Source organism: Gopherus evgoodei, chromosome 15 (genome assembly GCF_007399415.2).
Source record: "Gopherus evgoodei ecotype Sinaloan lineage chromosome 15, rGopEvg1_v1.p, whole genome shotgun sequence".
NCBI lineage: Eukaryota > Metazoa > Chordata > Testudines > Testudinidae > Gopherus > Gopherus evgoodei.
Window position 1 is genome coordinate 14,718,897 of NC_044336.1, and position 16,139 is coordinate 14,735,035.

The following is a 16,139-nucleotide window of genomic DNA, read 5'->3' on the forward strand; positions in this document are numbered from 1 at the left end:
TGTCTTTACTCCACTCCCTCTCAGCATAGCTACTGGGACATCTGGCCTTGCTGCTCTGTCCTTTTTGGTGTTAAACTTCCTTAAAGATGAGGGCCAAGCTATCCTGTAAGATTATGACAGTTTCACTGCCTGTATAATGAGATCTGTCGGAGAATGATGGCTTCTGCCTGGGGCCCTGGGAAACCACCCCACTCCCCAGATGCATATCCTCTTTCTAAGGAGTCTTTGCTGCTGTTGCTACAGACACTCAGGCTCTGGAACAAAAAGCAGCAAAAGGTTGTGAGTAAATGGAGATCCTAAGACACATTCCCTGCCATTTCCTTTCACTGCCATCCAGGAGCCTCACTTGCCAAGACCCTAATTGGGCCAAGCTTTGCCAAAATGGCTATTACTAGCATAGTGGGTTTCTCCACAGGTGTATTTAATTGGCCGTGCCTGCTGCTGCTGTAGAAATTGCATCGACAAGAGACAAAGCAGGGAGCCCTTTGCTCTTTGAAATACAGACCTTTCCCAGGACACTTTCAGGCTGGTTTCTCCTCTCTCAGGAGCTGGAGAGAGGGACTGAGGAGGCAGCATGTGGAATGTCTGAGTCAAGAAAAACCTCATGGGAACAGGCAGAGAGGAACCTACTAAAACTGGTAACTGGAGCTCAGCAACTCAGTGATTTTTTCAGTTGGGTGGCTGAACCAAAACATCTGAAAAAGAAATTTGGGTCATTTCAAACCAAAACTGATTTTTTTCCCCTTGCCAAAATAAAAAATTGTGTGTGTCAAACACAATTGTGAACATTGTTTGGAAGAGACACGTCAAAATGAAACATTCAGACATCTTTGAATTTTCCCCCCTCATGTTTTTTTATTCGGCTAAAATGGATCGTCAAATTCAACCCAAATTCACAAATAGTTTCGGTCTCCTGGAAATTGAATTTTTTGGCAAGTTTACTATTCAACCACAGTTTTTCCCCCTAGTTCTACTGGAAATGTTACACTCTCATAGTGTGAGTTGTCAGATGCCAGCTTAGAGGGGGTCCCTGCCCCTGACAATCAGGACCTGCTCATGCTGATCAGTCAAACCGTGTCAGAATCCCACTGAGGCTCCAGCCAAGTTCAAACAGCCTTTAAGCACTGGTTTTAAAATGGGTGTAAGCTGGGGATCTTCTAACAAAACTTTGTCCTGATGTAGACAGGGACTAAAAGCCTGCTCTCTGCAAGATGCACAGTGTCTTTCCCTTGATTTCAGTGTGATTGAGGGGCATTCAACACCTTTCAGGCAGTGCCCAGCACCTTGCAGGATTGGGTCCATATGAGAATGGACTGGAAAGGGGAGAGAGGGAGAGGGGAAAGACTGCCACCAAAGCCCATTAAAAGCTAAATTTCACAGAAAGGCACATTTCTGTGTGACCTGGTTATGCCCTGGAAAAGGCGTGGGCACCCACACATACTCACAGAGCCATTTACAATTCTGGCTCCTTGACTCATTGGCCAGCCTGTGATGGGAAATACAAAGTGTTTAGCAGCACTGGGCTTGCAGTACGGGATCAGACTGAGCACAGGGCTGGAGCCAACCAGCTCAAGCACAAATGTCTTTATTGTACACAAGATAACAATATGACACTCTCTCCGAGAGCTAAATAGCAGCAGCACAAAGTACACAAGAGGCCTTAGGCCTCGCAGACACATCCAGCTCAAGCTTTGCGGACAGACGGATAACTACACATTTGTAGCATATGCAGGGAGCATTGAGGAAATCCTCTCAATTTAAACTCTGTTGGTCTTGATCCCTGGAGAGGTCTGTGCGGCCTGCTCAGAGACGCGCAGGAAATGCCTGACTCCTGCAGAGTGGCAGAGTATCTACCACAAGGACCAATATCTGATTCACACAAAAATGAAATGAGCCCCCTCCCTTACCTTGGGGGATGTTTAATTTGGTTTTCGATTTGTGGAGCCTCTGCCCATGGGGATTCCCTGTCTCCCTGCTTTACATCCCCCACAGTTCCTGCTCCTTGCTGAAGCTGGCACTATTCCATCAAAGGAGTCTCATCCAGAATCTCTCAACACCACTTCCTGATCACAGCCAACCCTTAAGCACAGGCCATAGGGGAACAATCCTGCTTTTGCTCTGGAGTGCTGGTCTGAGGGAATCGAACAGGTCTCCTCCACCTCTCATGTCTGTGATTCAGACTGTCCAGGTGGGGTCCTACAAGTTCCGCAATCCGTACAGCAGCTCCAACTCCCTCTCTGGCAGCAGACCCAGAAAGGATAGGGAACGATTGCTCCCTTCCCCCGAACTCTATTCTCCCTGCTCCAGCAACAAGAGTGGAGAAGGAGCAGCATGGGGCCCACTGCTGCTTGGAACCCATCCTGGCTCTAAGAACCTGGAGATGCTATTGAGTGACACAAGGCATTCCTGCCTCAGAGGCTGAGCCTGCTGCCTCCGCACCAGGCACAGCCTCTGACTGACCAGGGGAGTGAGGGACATTTTGTTTTATGCCTGGTTTGGGAAGAAAGGACCCATTCATTCTGAAGATCTTCAGTTCAATGTAGTAAGACCCTGCTCACCCTAGCAGTGAGTGGGGCGCTGGCCTGGACGGAAGGGAAGATGAGCTGCTGCTTAGGGGATTTTTGGGTAGTTCAGTCCCCATGTTCATCCCCTCCCAGAACTTTCCTCACTCAATCCATTTCTTTTATTAGAATGAATTGGAATCAATCTCTGCTGGCTACCCCCTCTCACCAGAAAAGGAGCCACAATCCTTCCTCCTTCCCTCTTCCTTACCCAACTGGAGGTTCACACAGGATGTATTTGCTCTTCTTGAGAAGAACAAGACTCTCCTTAGCAAACCCCAAGACCGTGTTCCTTATCTCTTGCTCCCATCCCCTCAGGGAAGTTATTGGCCGAAGAGCAAGTAACCACAATAAAGCTCCCCCTAGAATCTGCACAGGTGAGTTAAATTCCATGCAGTCAGGATGGGAACAAAGATCAGAAGAGGAAAGAGTATGTTATAGACCTGAAGAGTTGACTGCCCACCTATCTAGATTTATCCTTTAAGGGCAGAGAACAATATTGGGAGACTACAGTGCGGTCATGGGATGTGTGTGCTTACACTGGTGTACGTAGTTAGATAAATAACTGTGTCTCTATATGGGGTTGCCTGCATGTGTATCAGCTAGTATGGATGTAGGTGAATGTGTGTGCATTTTAATGGGTTTTGTGTACTTATATATATATATATATATATATATATATATATATATATATACATACACACATGCCTACAAATGTGTGCATGGTTTCTGAAGAATGTTTTGTAGTTGTATGTGTGACTGTGTGTAGCTGCATGAAGGTGTGCAGCTGTGTGGATGAGTGTGTGATTATGAGGATGTGAATTAGTTCCTTTGCACCATGTGTGGTCTCTGTAGGAATGCATATGAAACAGTGTATGGTTGTAATGTTTCTGCTATATGACACACATCCACAACAGTCACTTGCTCCTTGTTTAACAAGCAGTTTAAGACTTTCCTGACCGTCTCCTGGGACTTCTGTGCAGTCTATCAGTGTAATCCCCAGCACTTAGCTGATCCATGTCCCTCTAATAGGTGAAAGTACCTTGCAGTCTCTGGAGAGATAGAGCTGTATTTGCCAAATATGTATGTTTTTTTGTTTTAATTGGTGGTAATATCATTATCCTTAAGCAGCTGCTTTTCTCAGAGCAACCTCTCATTCTCTTCCTCTACACACATCTGTCTTTGTGCACGCTGGCTTGTTTGGAGGAATCTTTAAAAAGCCACCTGTGTGATATTCCCTAATGAACATGCAGATTGATGGGCACAGAGAGAGACTGAAGGAGCAGTATGGGGGAAACAGGCTTAATGGGATGACTCTCTACAGATCGGGTGTTAGGAGCAGCAGCTTTGCTCAGCTGTGTGAAATCCCTTGAAGCAGTACAATCGCTATCTGCCAGAGGGTCTGATTTTGCTTGCAAATATATAGAGACAGCTTGTCAAGGCCCCAGCATCCAGTTCCTGAATATTCATAGGTCGGCCAAGCAGCACAGCTCACTGGAGGCAGGTTGGGACTTCACCAAAAAGTCCAGCGGATCTTGGCAAGGCAGGAGTTCCCTCACCTAATGCTTGTGGGTTTGTTCCTCAGGCACTTTGAAGGCTGCTTTGCTGAGCAGTTCCTTGTCTTTTTGCTTCTGGAATTTAAGCATATGCCTCAATAAGCTCAGTTTTCTAGCCCTCTCCCCCTTTTTTTAAGTAGTCTTTTTAAAAAGTTCAAGTCTTAAAGCAAGAGGGTCCATATCAACTTCTTTCCCAGAAACAATAGTCAAACAGTAAAGACCCAATTGAGATCCTTTTGTTAAAGGCTGGCATGGCGTCCAGTGCCAACAAAATACCTTCCAAAGACTTCTCTCTCTTCATGTCTCCCTCTCTTTTCCTTTTCCTTCCAAGAAGAGCCCAATGTTTTGTGTGAAATTAAAAGGAATTCCCAAGTCATTCCTCAGTGTACCAAGCAACCAGTACGCAGAAGCTCTTAGATCAGGGGTAGATTGAATGCAGAGCCCTGTAATGAGCGAGGACTCGACTGTGAGTCTCCAAAGTAGAAACCTGTAGTCCATGTGCTTCGCTGAGAGCAGTCAAAAGCTACTTCTTATCCACTGCCCTCCTTACTTTGTGTCATTCCCAGAAAAGACCCCCAAAGCCATCTTTTGGCATGACTATAGTGTCCCTAGTGAACTGCGACAGTCACAGGTAGCGAGTGTGGGGAAAAATCCTCCAGAAATTGAGTCTGCTGAGTGGATTCTGGTGCAAGCTTTAGGCACACACTGGCCTCTGTTGCGCTGTTGTTGTTGATGGAACTATTGTTGCGGACCTGCTCCTTGGCGGGACAGATGGCCACCATGAACTGGCGCTTGAAGGTCTCGCTCAGGGCAATGTAGAGGAAGGGGTTGAGGCAGCTGTTGGCATAGCCCAAGCTAATGGCGAAGTTATAGGCATAGAAGAAGGCAACAGAAGGCGTGTCAATGCCGAGATGCACCAGCTGGAGGACGTAGAAAGGGGCCCAGCAAATGAAAAAGGCAGAGCAGATAGCAACTGCCATGCGTGTGACTTTCTTGGTACGTACCTGGAGGCTCCTCTGGGGAAGGGGGACCACAGTGGTAGCCATGTGCTGGAGGATCTTAAAATAAACAACACAGATGACAATCAGTGGGATAGCAAAGGCCAGCATGAACTGGTAGAGCGTGAACCAGTAGACATCAGTCTCGGGGTTAGGAAGCAAGAGAGCACAGCGGACAGTCCCATCCTCTAGAGGCATCAGGCCCGCATACATCCACACAGGAATGATGGTCAGGAAGGAAAGGAGCCACACCAAGCAGATTACTGAGGCCGCTACACATGGTGTCCGGACATAGGTGGATTTCAGAGGGTAGACGGTTGCCAGGTAACGGTCAAGGGTCATCACTGTCAGGATGTTGGTGCTGGTGATCTGGCTGTTGGTGTCCAAGGCAGTGATGATGGTGCACAAAGGAGCCCCAAAATACCAGGCGCCGTTACCAAGGAGCTGGTGGATGAGGAAAGGCATGCCCAGCAGGAAGAGAAGATCCACGATGGAGAGGTTGAAAATGAAGATGTCGGGCACGGTCTGCTTGCACCTCAGCTTCTTCTTCTTGACGATGGTGTAGATAACGATGAGATTCCCGACAATGCCCAGGAAACAGATGATGCCGAACAGGCTAGGCATGATCACATTGGTGTAGGGGGCTGCCCTTTCTGCCACTGCCAAAACAAACCAGAGCCATGAATCTTAACAGCCTGGGCTTCATCCCCCACTGTGTCAATACCCCTGTGTAGCTGGATTTCTCCTCAGCTCAGAGACAGGTTTAAGGAATTCTGAAATTGTGTGGATACTAAAGTGGGGGTAACTTACACCTTTTCCTGCCCTGCCCAATGCACATGGCACACCAGCTTAGTTTCACATTTACATCCACTTTGCCATATAAGCATCCCCATAATGCAGTGGTTTTCAGACTTTTTTTCTGGCAACCCAGTGAAGAAAATTGTTGATGCCCATGACCCAATGGAGATGGGGATGAGGGGTTTGGGGTGCAGGAGGAGGCTCCGGGTTTGAGGGGGCTCCAGGCTGGGGCAGAGGTTTGGGGTGCAGGAAGGGGCTCTGGGTTTGAGGGGAGGCTCAGGGCTGGGGCAGGGGATTGGGACATGGGGTTGGGGCATGGGCTTACCTCAGGCAGCTCTCGGTCAGTGGCACAGCGAGGGTGCTAAGGCAGGTTTCCTGCCTGTCCTGGCACCGCAGACTGTGCTGCGCCCCGGAAGCAGCCAACAGCAGGTCCAGCTCCTAGGCAGAGGCGCACAAGCAGCTCCGCGTGGCTCTCGCTCACAGGCACCACCTCCTCCCCCTGCTCCCATTGGCCATGCGGAGCCGGTGCTCGGGGCAGCATGTGGAGCCCTGTGGCCCCCCATCTAGGAGCCAGACCTGCTGCTGGCCACTTCTGGGGTGCAGCACGGGGTAGGGACTAGCCTGACTTAGCTGGGCAGCACCACCGATGGGACTTTTAACGGCCCAGTCGGCGGTGCTGACCAGAGCCACCGCAACCCAGTGCCTTACGTTCCGTGACCCAGTACTGGGTCACGACCTGCAATTTGAAAACCACTGCCATAATGTACCTCAGTCCTGACTTGAAACAGCTATGCCAATGTACCTCAGCTCTGACCTACCTGCTGCAAGAGATCTCTAAAGCTTCTCCTAAATACTAAGGCCAAGGTTTTCAAAAGTGGGTGCCTAAAATTAGGCCCCTGAGTCCCTATTTAGGCACCTGATTTTCAGTAGTGCTGAGAACTCAGCTGAATTCAGTTGAAGCTGCAGCTGCTCAGCACTTGTGGAAAGCATCAGGCCCAGATAACCAAATTCATTTTCACTTGTTATGTTGATAGTCTCTGTAGGTTAATGGCCCAATGGCCAATGCCAGCTCACACCTGATTTCTCTCAGAGCCGCCCGGGGGGGTGGGGGAAAGTGGGGCAATTTGCCCCAGGTCCCGCAGGGGCCCCCATGAGACTTTTTCATGGCCCCTGGAGCGGGGTCCTTCACTCGCTCCAGGGGGCCCAGAAAACTCTCGTGGGGCCCGGGGCCCTGGAGTGTCTTCCGCTCCAGGGCTTTGGCAGCAATTTGGCAGCGGGGGGTCCTTCTGCTCCGGGACCCGCCGCCAAAGTGCCCCAAAGACCCACAGTAGGGGTTCCTTCTGCCCCAGGACCCACCACTGAAGTGCTGGGTCTTTGGCAGCAATTTGGCGGCAGGGGGCCCCTACTACCAAAGACCCCAGGCCCCCTGAATCCTCTGGGCAGCCCTGATTTCTCTGCATGACATCCCAAGTCTGAGTTAGTGTTTGCTGAACCTACTGCCTTGTCAGGAAGCACCACAAACCACATGTGCAAAGAGAAGACCACCATCCTCAGCGGAGGCAAATCACTTTTTAGCTCCTTATTTTTCTCCTATGGGGTATGTTGTTTCCATGGGAAGTCATTCTGTAAATTATTTGTGTGCCTGTTGAAATGATATGCACCGCAGTTTTAGCATCCCCTAAGCCCACTCTGTGACTGGCTCTCATTGAATTGCAGATGATTCAAACTGATTTTAATTGAGAACACTTTTCAATTACTCCATTCTTCTGTCTCCTTAACAACTTGTTCCTGCAGGGGTGTAGTGCTGGGAGGAAGTGGGGGACATTTACAGTAGAACCCAGAGAAATAAAAACTAGCAAATAACGTCACTAGTGTTCAGTCCCTCTGAACAGCAGATACCCACTCAGGGCCAAGTATTGCCAGTTAAAACTCTTGAGTCCAAACTTTTATCTGTTACATCAGAGTAAATCTGGAGTAACTTGACAGAATTCAATGTAGTAACTCCCGATTTACACGGAGGGTGGGGTGGGGGTCACAGCAGGATCAGATCGAGAACTAGCAAAACAGATTTGTTCCACCTCAGTCATGTCATGTTTGCTTTCTAGGGAGCAGAGATGTGACAAGTATGCTTTTGACACTTGGAAGCCTCAGGATGAGTCATTAACAAAGCCAGGTAGGAACATTTTGAATCTATAGCCATATCCATCCTATCTCAAACATCTGCACAGTTGACAGAATGCAGCCAATCAGCCACGGATGGGAAGAGCTTTGTCACAGGTAAAGCAGACTGGTTAGCTAAGGATTCATATTTGTATCTCCAGCAAAGACAGCCCCCTGCTGCTTCATCTGCTGTTGATTAGAAACTGAAGTGAATGATGAGAATCTGTTTGGCTGATGTCTTATGAACACTCTGTCCAAACTAATGGAAAATATATCATCCATAAGAAAAAATCCATATGCCTCTGAGATTTTCCTGCTGGCGCCCACCCCCCCCATGTTCAGCTCATAATAGAAATAACTTTGGCACAGGCTGTTTCCAGGGGATTAGTGACCCACTGAGCTTAATGGCCCCTGTCATGGCTGTGGCTGAAATGTATCAATTCCTCCCAGCTGGTCATTAATCCCCAAGAAAAGTCCTGTGCTCTATAGCTTTAAATAACACTCTGCCATAGGAACACAATTGAGACCTGCTGTTGCTCCCACATTATCAAGCCCACTCATCTCCAGAGCATCCAGACTGGCCTCCCTCTTTCCCAGGACCTGGAGGTGGAAGACTAGAAGAATAAGACTCTCCCTCCAAGCTGCTATATAGTAGCTAGTATGAGATGTGTGTCCTCACCCCCCACTTCCAGGAAGAGGGAGGATTGTGTTATTAAAACACAGGACATTATAATCAGACTCCCAACCATTAAAATGTACTTTGCTGTGTAACAACTGAGTTTTTTAAAATGCTTGTGGTGGTTTTGTAATGTTTGGTACAAGCACAAATAATCTTATAGCAAAGTTAATGTAAGCACAAAGGCCTCACATAAAGGATTATTTATATAGCACCTTTCATCCTGAAGGATCCCAAAGAGCTTTGAAAACTTTGTACTTAAAGCACCACTAAAAAGAAGCCAACACTAGGATGGAGGGCAGCATGTGTGCAGACAACTGGTACAGTGTGTACTGAAGGACAGTGGAATGAAGGGGAAGTTTTAGCCAATGAGAGAGACAGACAGTTAGTGCAGTGTAGACAGGACCTTAGGGTTTAAGGCCATATTAGTAAGTGTTGCAATGAATTTAGTGTGTATGTGCACTAGTGCCCTCCACTGAATAAAATCAGAACTACTCAGCTGTGTGGATTAGACTCTGTACTGCTACCATCTGGAGGAGATTCTCCCTTAGCTCAAGTGACTAGGGACTTTCAGAGCAGAAGGATCTGAGCTCTATCTCCATGGTTCCAGTGAAAGGCCAAGTGGCCATGCACTGCAGAATTATGACAACTACTTGAATTCTTATATGGCAACAAGATTTGTCACAATTTGGTGTTACTGTCCTTGTTAATGGCTCTACATCTCATCCTGCGATCCATAATCGGCCAAAACATTCATTCACTTTAGTGCAGGGGTAGGCAACCTATGGCACACGTGCCGAAGGCGGCATACGAGCTAATTTTCAGTGGCACTCACGCTGCCTGTGTCCTGGCCATCAGTCTAGGGGCCTCTGCATTTTAATTTAATTTTAAATGAAGCTTCTTAAACATTTGAAAAATCTTATTTAATTTACTTACAACAATAGTTTAGTTATATATTAAAGATTTATAGAAAGAGATCTTCTAAAAACATTAAAATGTATTACTGGCACCTTAAATTAGAGTGAATAAATTAAGATTCGGTACAGCACTTCTGAAAGGCTGCCGACCCCTGCTTCATTGGAAGTTTTGCCTGAATGAGGATCACAGGACCTGGCCTACAGAGCTTTATCTCTAAGGTGAGAATGTACTTGTAACAAACATATCCAAATACGTATTAAACCATCTTTTAGTGTGTTTGCTAATGAAGGACTTAAAGTGAAACATTCAGTGACTGAAGGTGACTGTGTCATCCACCTTCTGAAATAAGGACCTAGATCCTCAGCTGGTGTACATATTAATTGCAGTAGTTCTGAAGCTTATTTGATCGTGTCTCCCTTATTTGTATCCGTAGTCATTTATGTCCCCTCCCCCAGTACACATACCACCACCCAGCTCTGATGGGAGAGGGGAGAACAGTAGCTACTGGCCAGATGCCCAGCTCTGAAGGCAGCTCTGTGCCAGTGGCAGCACAGAAGTAAGTGTGGCCATGTGAAAAGTGATATTTGTAAATAACACTTTTCACAGCTGACTTAGTACCCCATTGCCACCATTCTGCGCTGCCACCCTGGGGCTGATGGCTGGAGTCCCACCACCTCCAGGTGAGGGATTGGGAAGGAGGGGGGAGAAGGAGAGCCAAGCCTAGGCTGCCTCCTATTGAAGGACAGAGCTCTTAAAAAAAACACCCACAGGCAGCTTGCACCTCCCTTGACACTTTCCTGCACCTCCCCTGGGAGCCAGCCCCCCTAGTTTGAGAACCGCTGCTTCTATTGATATCGGTGTCAGATCCTCCACTGCTATAGATCCTTGTAGTTCCACTGAAGTAACTGGAACCTCACCAATGTACACCACTGAGCATGTGGCTTAATGGGCTTCCTCACAGGATAAACCATATTGGCTTATGACTATAAGGTGGTAGCAGGGTCCAAGGGATAAGGCAAAGGTTCCAGGACCTGGGTTTTGCTCCCAGCATTACCGGGTTCCCTTTGTGATCCCAGCCAAACGGCTTACCTTCTCTGTGCCTCATTTCCCAGCTGTAACACTGAGATGCTACTTCCCCTCCACTGTGAAATGCTTTGAGAGCGAGGGCTGAAACGTGCTGCCGGACTGCTCGGAATTCTGATGATTATTGCCTTAGGCTCAGAATGCAGTGGAAGGATTTCAACTGGCTATTACTAAGTTTAGAATAAAAAATAATGAGGCTGAACCCAGAGGGTTCCGGACTTGCCCTGGAGAGATGAGCCTTCTCACTGGATGCAGCCCCTCGCACTACGCCTATGGTTAATTGAAAGGGAGCTTTGCTGAGAACTTTGCAAGCTGCCGCATTCAACTTCTCCCTCCCTTCGCACTCTGCACGGAGCCCCCCGGCGGGGTCCAGAGAGCGGCCCCCAGTGGAGCCGGGAGACCAGCGCGGGAGCTGTCCAGACCAGCTGGTTCTGAAGTGTAAATTTCACCAACTTGCAGCGTATCTAACTGGGGTGGGGACGTGGGGGACTGACGAGGGAGGGGAACTGGAGCGGAGAGATCAGCCCTGTTCCCCCAGGGTTACGGGGCAGGCCAGGCAGAGGCGCTAAAGCAGAATCTCTCCTCGGTCCAGGCGCAGGACATCTTGGAGCCGGTTCCGTTTCAAGCCCAGAAAGTGCAGGGCGTATAGGTGAGGCCAGCGCTGGGCTCCCCCAAACCTCCGCGTACCGGTAGCCAGCACCAGTCAAAGCAGCAACAAGAGATCCCCTTGCCAGAGGCTTCCCTGCCCAATTGTCCCAGCCCATCCCGTGGGCTCTGCCGCTGCTCTCAGCCACACCGGTCCCCCGGCCCGCACTTACCGGACCCGTTCCTGGGAGCCCAGGCTGAGCAGTTCCTTGGGCACAGGGGCAGGGAGCTTTCCAAGGCCATCTAGCATCTAGGAGGGGAGCCACGAGGCGAACCTCAGCCGGATTCCTCGCCTTGCCTGGAGGCCTGCTCGCTCCCCGGCATCGCTCTGCGGGCCACGGGGCGTGGGAGAGGGAAGGGGCCGGCGGCAGGCTGGGCAGGGGCCCTTCGGCAAGTTGGCAGGGAGCCGCCTCCAGGGGACTTCGCTGGCCGCCGGGCTGGGCGGCTGGAGCCGATGTTCCGGGCGCTGCACAGATCTGGCAGCTGCGGGCATGAACTTGGCTGCTGCGGTCCCGGCTCCGGAGAGAGCTGCTGGGGGAGCCGACCCTGCAGCCCCTAGCGGCGGGCGCCGCGTCAGCCTCCAGCGCCGCTCCCCTGCCGCCGCAGCTGGATCAGCCCCGCATTCACTGCAGCCGCCGCCGCAACGCCCAGGCTGCCCGGGAGAAGCGGCGGCCGGGGCTGGTCTCCCGCCCCCTCCCCGGGGCGTTCAGCGCCGCAGCACTGACATCAAAGAGCCGCTGATTCCGGCCGCCACGCACGCGTTCACACGCGGCGGTGCGCTGCATGGCACTGGCAAGCGGCGCCGCCCAGAGCCGGGGGTCCCGCCCAGGGGACAGCGAGCCAGCCAAGCAGGCAGCCGCTTCCTCCCACAAGGGGACTCTGCCCTGGCAGGCTGGGGGAAGTGGAGGGGGGCACAGTGTCGTAGCCCTCCCCGTGGCAAACCTCGCTGGGCTTTGGATCAGGGGGTGGGAAGTATGGGGGGGTGAGGAACCAGCTCCCCCATGAAGCATATCCAGGGCCAGATTAACCCTTTGTGGGCCTGGTGCCAAACCTATTTATGGGCCCCCATGGAGGCAATGGGGCACAGCACCAGGAGGTCAGTCCCTGGAGTGAGGAGCCAGCCAGAGGCCATGGGGCATGGCATGGCAGGGGTGGCCTCGCTCCACCCAATGCAAGGGCACCATTTACAAACCGGCAGTTGCCAGACGCACAGTGGCCTGCCCAGCCCTGTGCTGCCAGCGTGCCCCTTCCACTCAGGGGAAGGCTGTTGCCACACCACACAGCCCCCCCCATGCCCAACCTCCCCCCGACTCCCTATGGCCAGAGGCCCCCTGGACCCACTATGCCCAGTGCCCCCCCAACCCACCCACAAATGCACAGCACCCTGCACAACACCACCCCTGCCCACAGTCCCCCCACAACTGCCCAGCACCCCCCCACACAGAACCCCCCACTCCCTAGTGCCCCAACACACACAGATCCTCCCCACCCCTTCACAGCCCAACACTCCCCATACTGACCACAGACCCACTCTAACCCCTGCTTCCCAACCACACTCACCGACTGTGCTGGGAGGTGACTGTGTCTGCTGGGCTCAGCCCGCAGCGCAGCCAGGGCTGGTCACAGGGCTGGGTATTGCTCCATCCCCTCAGGAGTGGTGCAATCAGCCAGGCCAGGTCTTGCCCCCAGCCAGGGTCCCTCAAGACACACTTGCCTGGAGGGGCCCAGTCAAGTCCTCCACACTGTCTTCCCCACACACACACCTGGCTGAGACTGGCCAGGCTTCTGCACCAGTCCCAGGCAGCTCAGCTTCAGGGAGACAGGTGGGGCCCCACAGGTGGTAGGAAGCAGAGACTCCCCAGAGCCAGAGGTGCACTGGGGTCTGGCCAGAGGGTGAGAGGAGCAGAGGGGTGGGGGCAGGGAGCAGAGAGGAATCCTTGGCCAGCTGGCAGACAGGCCAAGAGGAGCAAGTGGTGGGCAGGGGAAGCCAGCAGGGTCTTGTGGCACAGTGCAAGCAGAACAGGCCAGGGCCCCTTTTGAGCATGGGACCGGCTCCATGGAGCCACTGGAGCTACTGTAAACCAGTCACTGTGCATATCTTCTCCATTCTCCTTGTGTATTTCCTCTCTCCTCACACTCCCAGGACTGACCCCCAGCTAGGACATGGTCCCAAATACAAGGAATTAGCATGATTCCCAAACTTTCCCACACTGGGTCCCTCCAGGGCTCCCTCTCATCTAGCTGGGATTCCCTCCCACCCCTTTACCAACTGGAGAAGGGCAGATTGGTCAGGAGTGCCTGACATTGGTTCATGACCTTCCCCAGAAGTCATGAACACCAGTAGACAAACCTTAAATTAGCACCTTAAATGGTTCCACCTCCAAGTTCCCCTTCCTGGAGCTGAAATCCTATAGAGATGGTTCTGCTCAGCCCAGTCAGATACATACATCACTAACCATGGATTTTGGTGTATTGTCGATGAGCCCCATGGATTGAGGCTGAGTTCAGCAGTGCTCCCTTGGTTGTAATGAGTCATTTTCTGGCCACCAGTGAGAGTTTGATGTGATCAGTTTTTGTCTTTTTTATTGTTCTGCTTTCCTGGCGGCAAACAGGCAATATAGATTTCTCTCACACACACACACAAAGTCCTTTCATCAGTGAGTCAGAGCAAGCACCACTAACAGATTTGAGAGAGCGCTGCTGTGGGCTGTCAAGACACCAGATAAATTACCCACCAAAAAGTGTGTAAACACCAGTTTCATCCTCTGATCCCCCTCAGCTTCCTCTGACTCAGGCTGCATGTTTCATTCCACGTTTGAGATAGTTCTTCTTGTAATCAATTCAACATTTATTATTGAATTGATTATTTATTTGATTCCTGAACCTGGAATTATTTTTTTTAGACTTTAATTTTAGCTTTAGCTCTCTCCACGTACCATTGTGAGGGCTGAGATCAGCAGAGTAGTTGCCTTTCAAAAGTGCTGTGCACCCACAACCTTAGTTGAAGTAAGTGAGAGCTGCAGGGACTCAGCATCTCTTAAAATCAGGCCTTGGTGTGCACTTCTCATGACTCGTACATGGATTGTCATTTCAGCAGAGTTTGACCCTGGCACTGCAGCTTGGCCCTCCAACCATAAAAGTTAAAGAAGTATATCACCATTAGCTGGCAGCAGCAGTAGGCTGTTATCCTCTAGTGAATTAGCCTCTAAAAGGGAGATGTGACACTTGTATTGTCGATGTGTTATGCACACAGAAGGACTGGAGGCAGGGAGTGGCAAATTCTCCACTGATGTTTTACTGGTGTAAGTAAGTGGAGAATTTGACCCAAGATATTTCTCAACAGTGGGATACCCATGGGATATGAGAATGTGTGGAATCAGTGAAGCTTATGGAAAAGTGACATTGTCCAGAAGGTAGATATGTTTCTTTAAACAGCTTTTGCCACACCCAGTTTTAAAGTCTGTATTTCTTTTCCCAGGGAAGGAAGTTGCTTTCTGAACAGATACAGTTTTTCCCCAAAGTGGAAGTTTGACGTTTAAGATTCAGCAGGTTTCCAAAGCAAAGCATTATTTTGGCACTTATACCTCTACCATTATTGTTCACTTGTGAAACAGTTGCAGTATTAAAGGAAAACTGCAATACAATTTCTCAGATACCTGAGGCATGATAGACCACAATGCCAATATACCCCAATGCATAAGTGGAATGGGTTTCTCTTTCTGTAATCTGATACTCCGCACTTCGGATTTGCTTTATCATCAACATCAGAATTTTATGGTATTATTCCACGTTGTGTTATTCATCATTTCTCTTAAGGCCTCAGCAACATTGGGACCCTATTGTGCTAAACCCTGTACAAACATACAGTAAAAGGCAACCTCTGCCCCAATGGATTTATAGTCTAAAGGACAAGCCAAAGCAGGTGGATTAAAGCAATGAGGAAGCAAGGATGGGATAACAAAACAATCAGATGTGTTAGCATAGACTGCATGCACAATTCATAGCCCATCAGTAGAAGCAATAGGAGTAATCAACTCACCACCTGCTTGGCCATTGTGAGACGGCCGTTTTCTGTGTGCATTATGCCGGTTTATCTAACTCCGGATCCTGCAGGCAAAACTGCCATTGAAATCAGTTGTAGAAATTGGAAATGTAGTATAAGTGTTAAACTAACCACTTTGTCTAATTGCAATGAAAATTGAGTCACTAACTCACAGTGAAAATGTGCCTTACATTAAAAGAGAGAGTAATTAACAACCAAACGGGGGAGGGGGGGTGGCTGCCATCTTGCTAGTTTAATGAAGTAGGTTAAGGCACAGGAAATGGAGGAAAGCCACTTGAATGCATAAGAAAGGTGGAGACTTCAAAGTTGTTGAAAGGCAAATTCTATTACTGGGAAAAAAATCTGTTTGCTTTAACAACAGTTTAACACTTAAAAGTCTCCTGCATTCCAGTGATGAGTTGCATTTCCTGTGTCTCTACCTATGAGCAAAACTGCAGCAAGCCCTGGGGGAGATGCTGGCACAATCCACTGTTACAAGACTATTATAACAGTTTCTCCAACTGGTTTTGCAAATGAATTTTTAAATTCATTCTTACTTAGTAAATATTTACTTAATACCTAGATACTACTCTGATTGGCACTCTATACACTAGCTAAGGGCCTAACCCTGCAAATCCTCATGTACATAATTAGCCCACTGGCATCACTATTCATGCAAGTCAGAGTTTGCAGGATTGTGCT

At 49.7% G+C, this 16,139-nt stretch overlaps 1 protein-coding gene across 1 annotated transcript; it reads right to left on the bottom strand.

Annotated features, from left to right (window-relative positions):
• Positions 1 to 3,257: 3,257 nt before the first annotated feature.
• LOC115635794 (melanin-concentrating hormone receptor 1-like) lies at positions 3,258 to 11,899 on the bottom strand. The gene is made up of 2 exons (XM_030534997.1): positions 11,569 to 11,899; positions 3,258 to 5,774 (listed from the first exon to the last, which is right to left on the bottom strand). The coding sequence occupies exons 1-2, from the start codon at positions 11,636 to 11,638 to the stop codon at positions 4,726 to 4,728; spliced, it is 1,119 nt and encodes a 372-aa protein (XP_030390857.1). The 5' UTR covers positions 11,639 to 11,899; the 3' UTR covers positions 3,258 to 4,725.
• Positions 11,900 to 16,139: the final 4,240 nt, after the last annotated feature.

Bases quoted from the DNA above. Each gene is read 5' to 3' on its own strand.
- LOC115635794 (XM_030534997.1), bottom strand. From the start codon at position 11,638: ATGGCCTTGGAAAGCTCCCTGCCCCTGTGCCCAAGGAACTGCTCAGCC. The intron at 5,775-11,568 runs GTAAGTGCGGGC...TTGTTTTGGCAG, and splicing joins GGCTCCCAGGAACGGGTCCG to TGGCAGAAAGGGCAGCCCCC.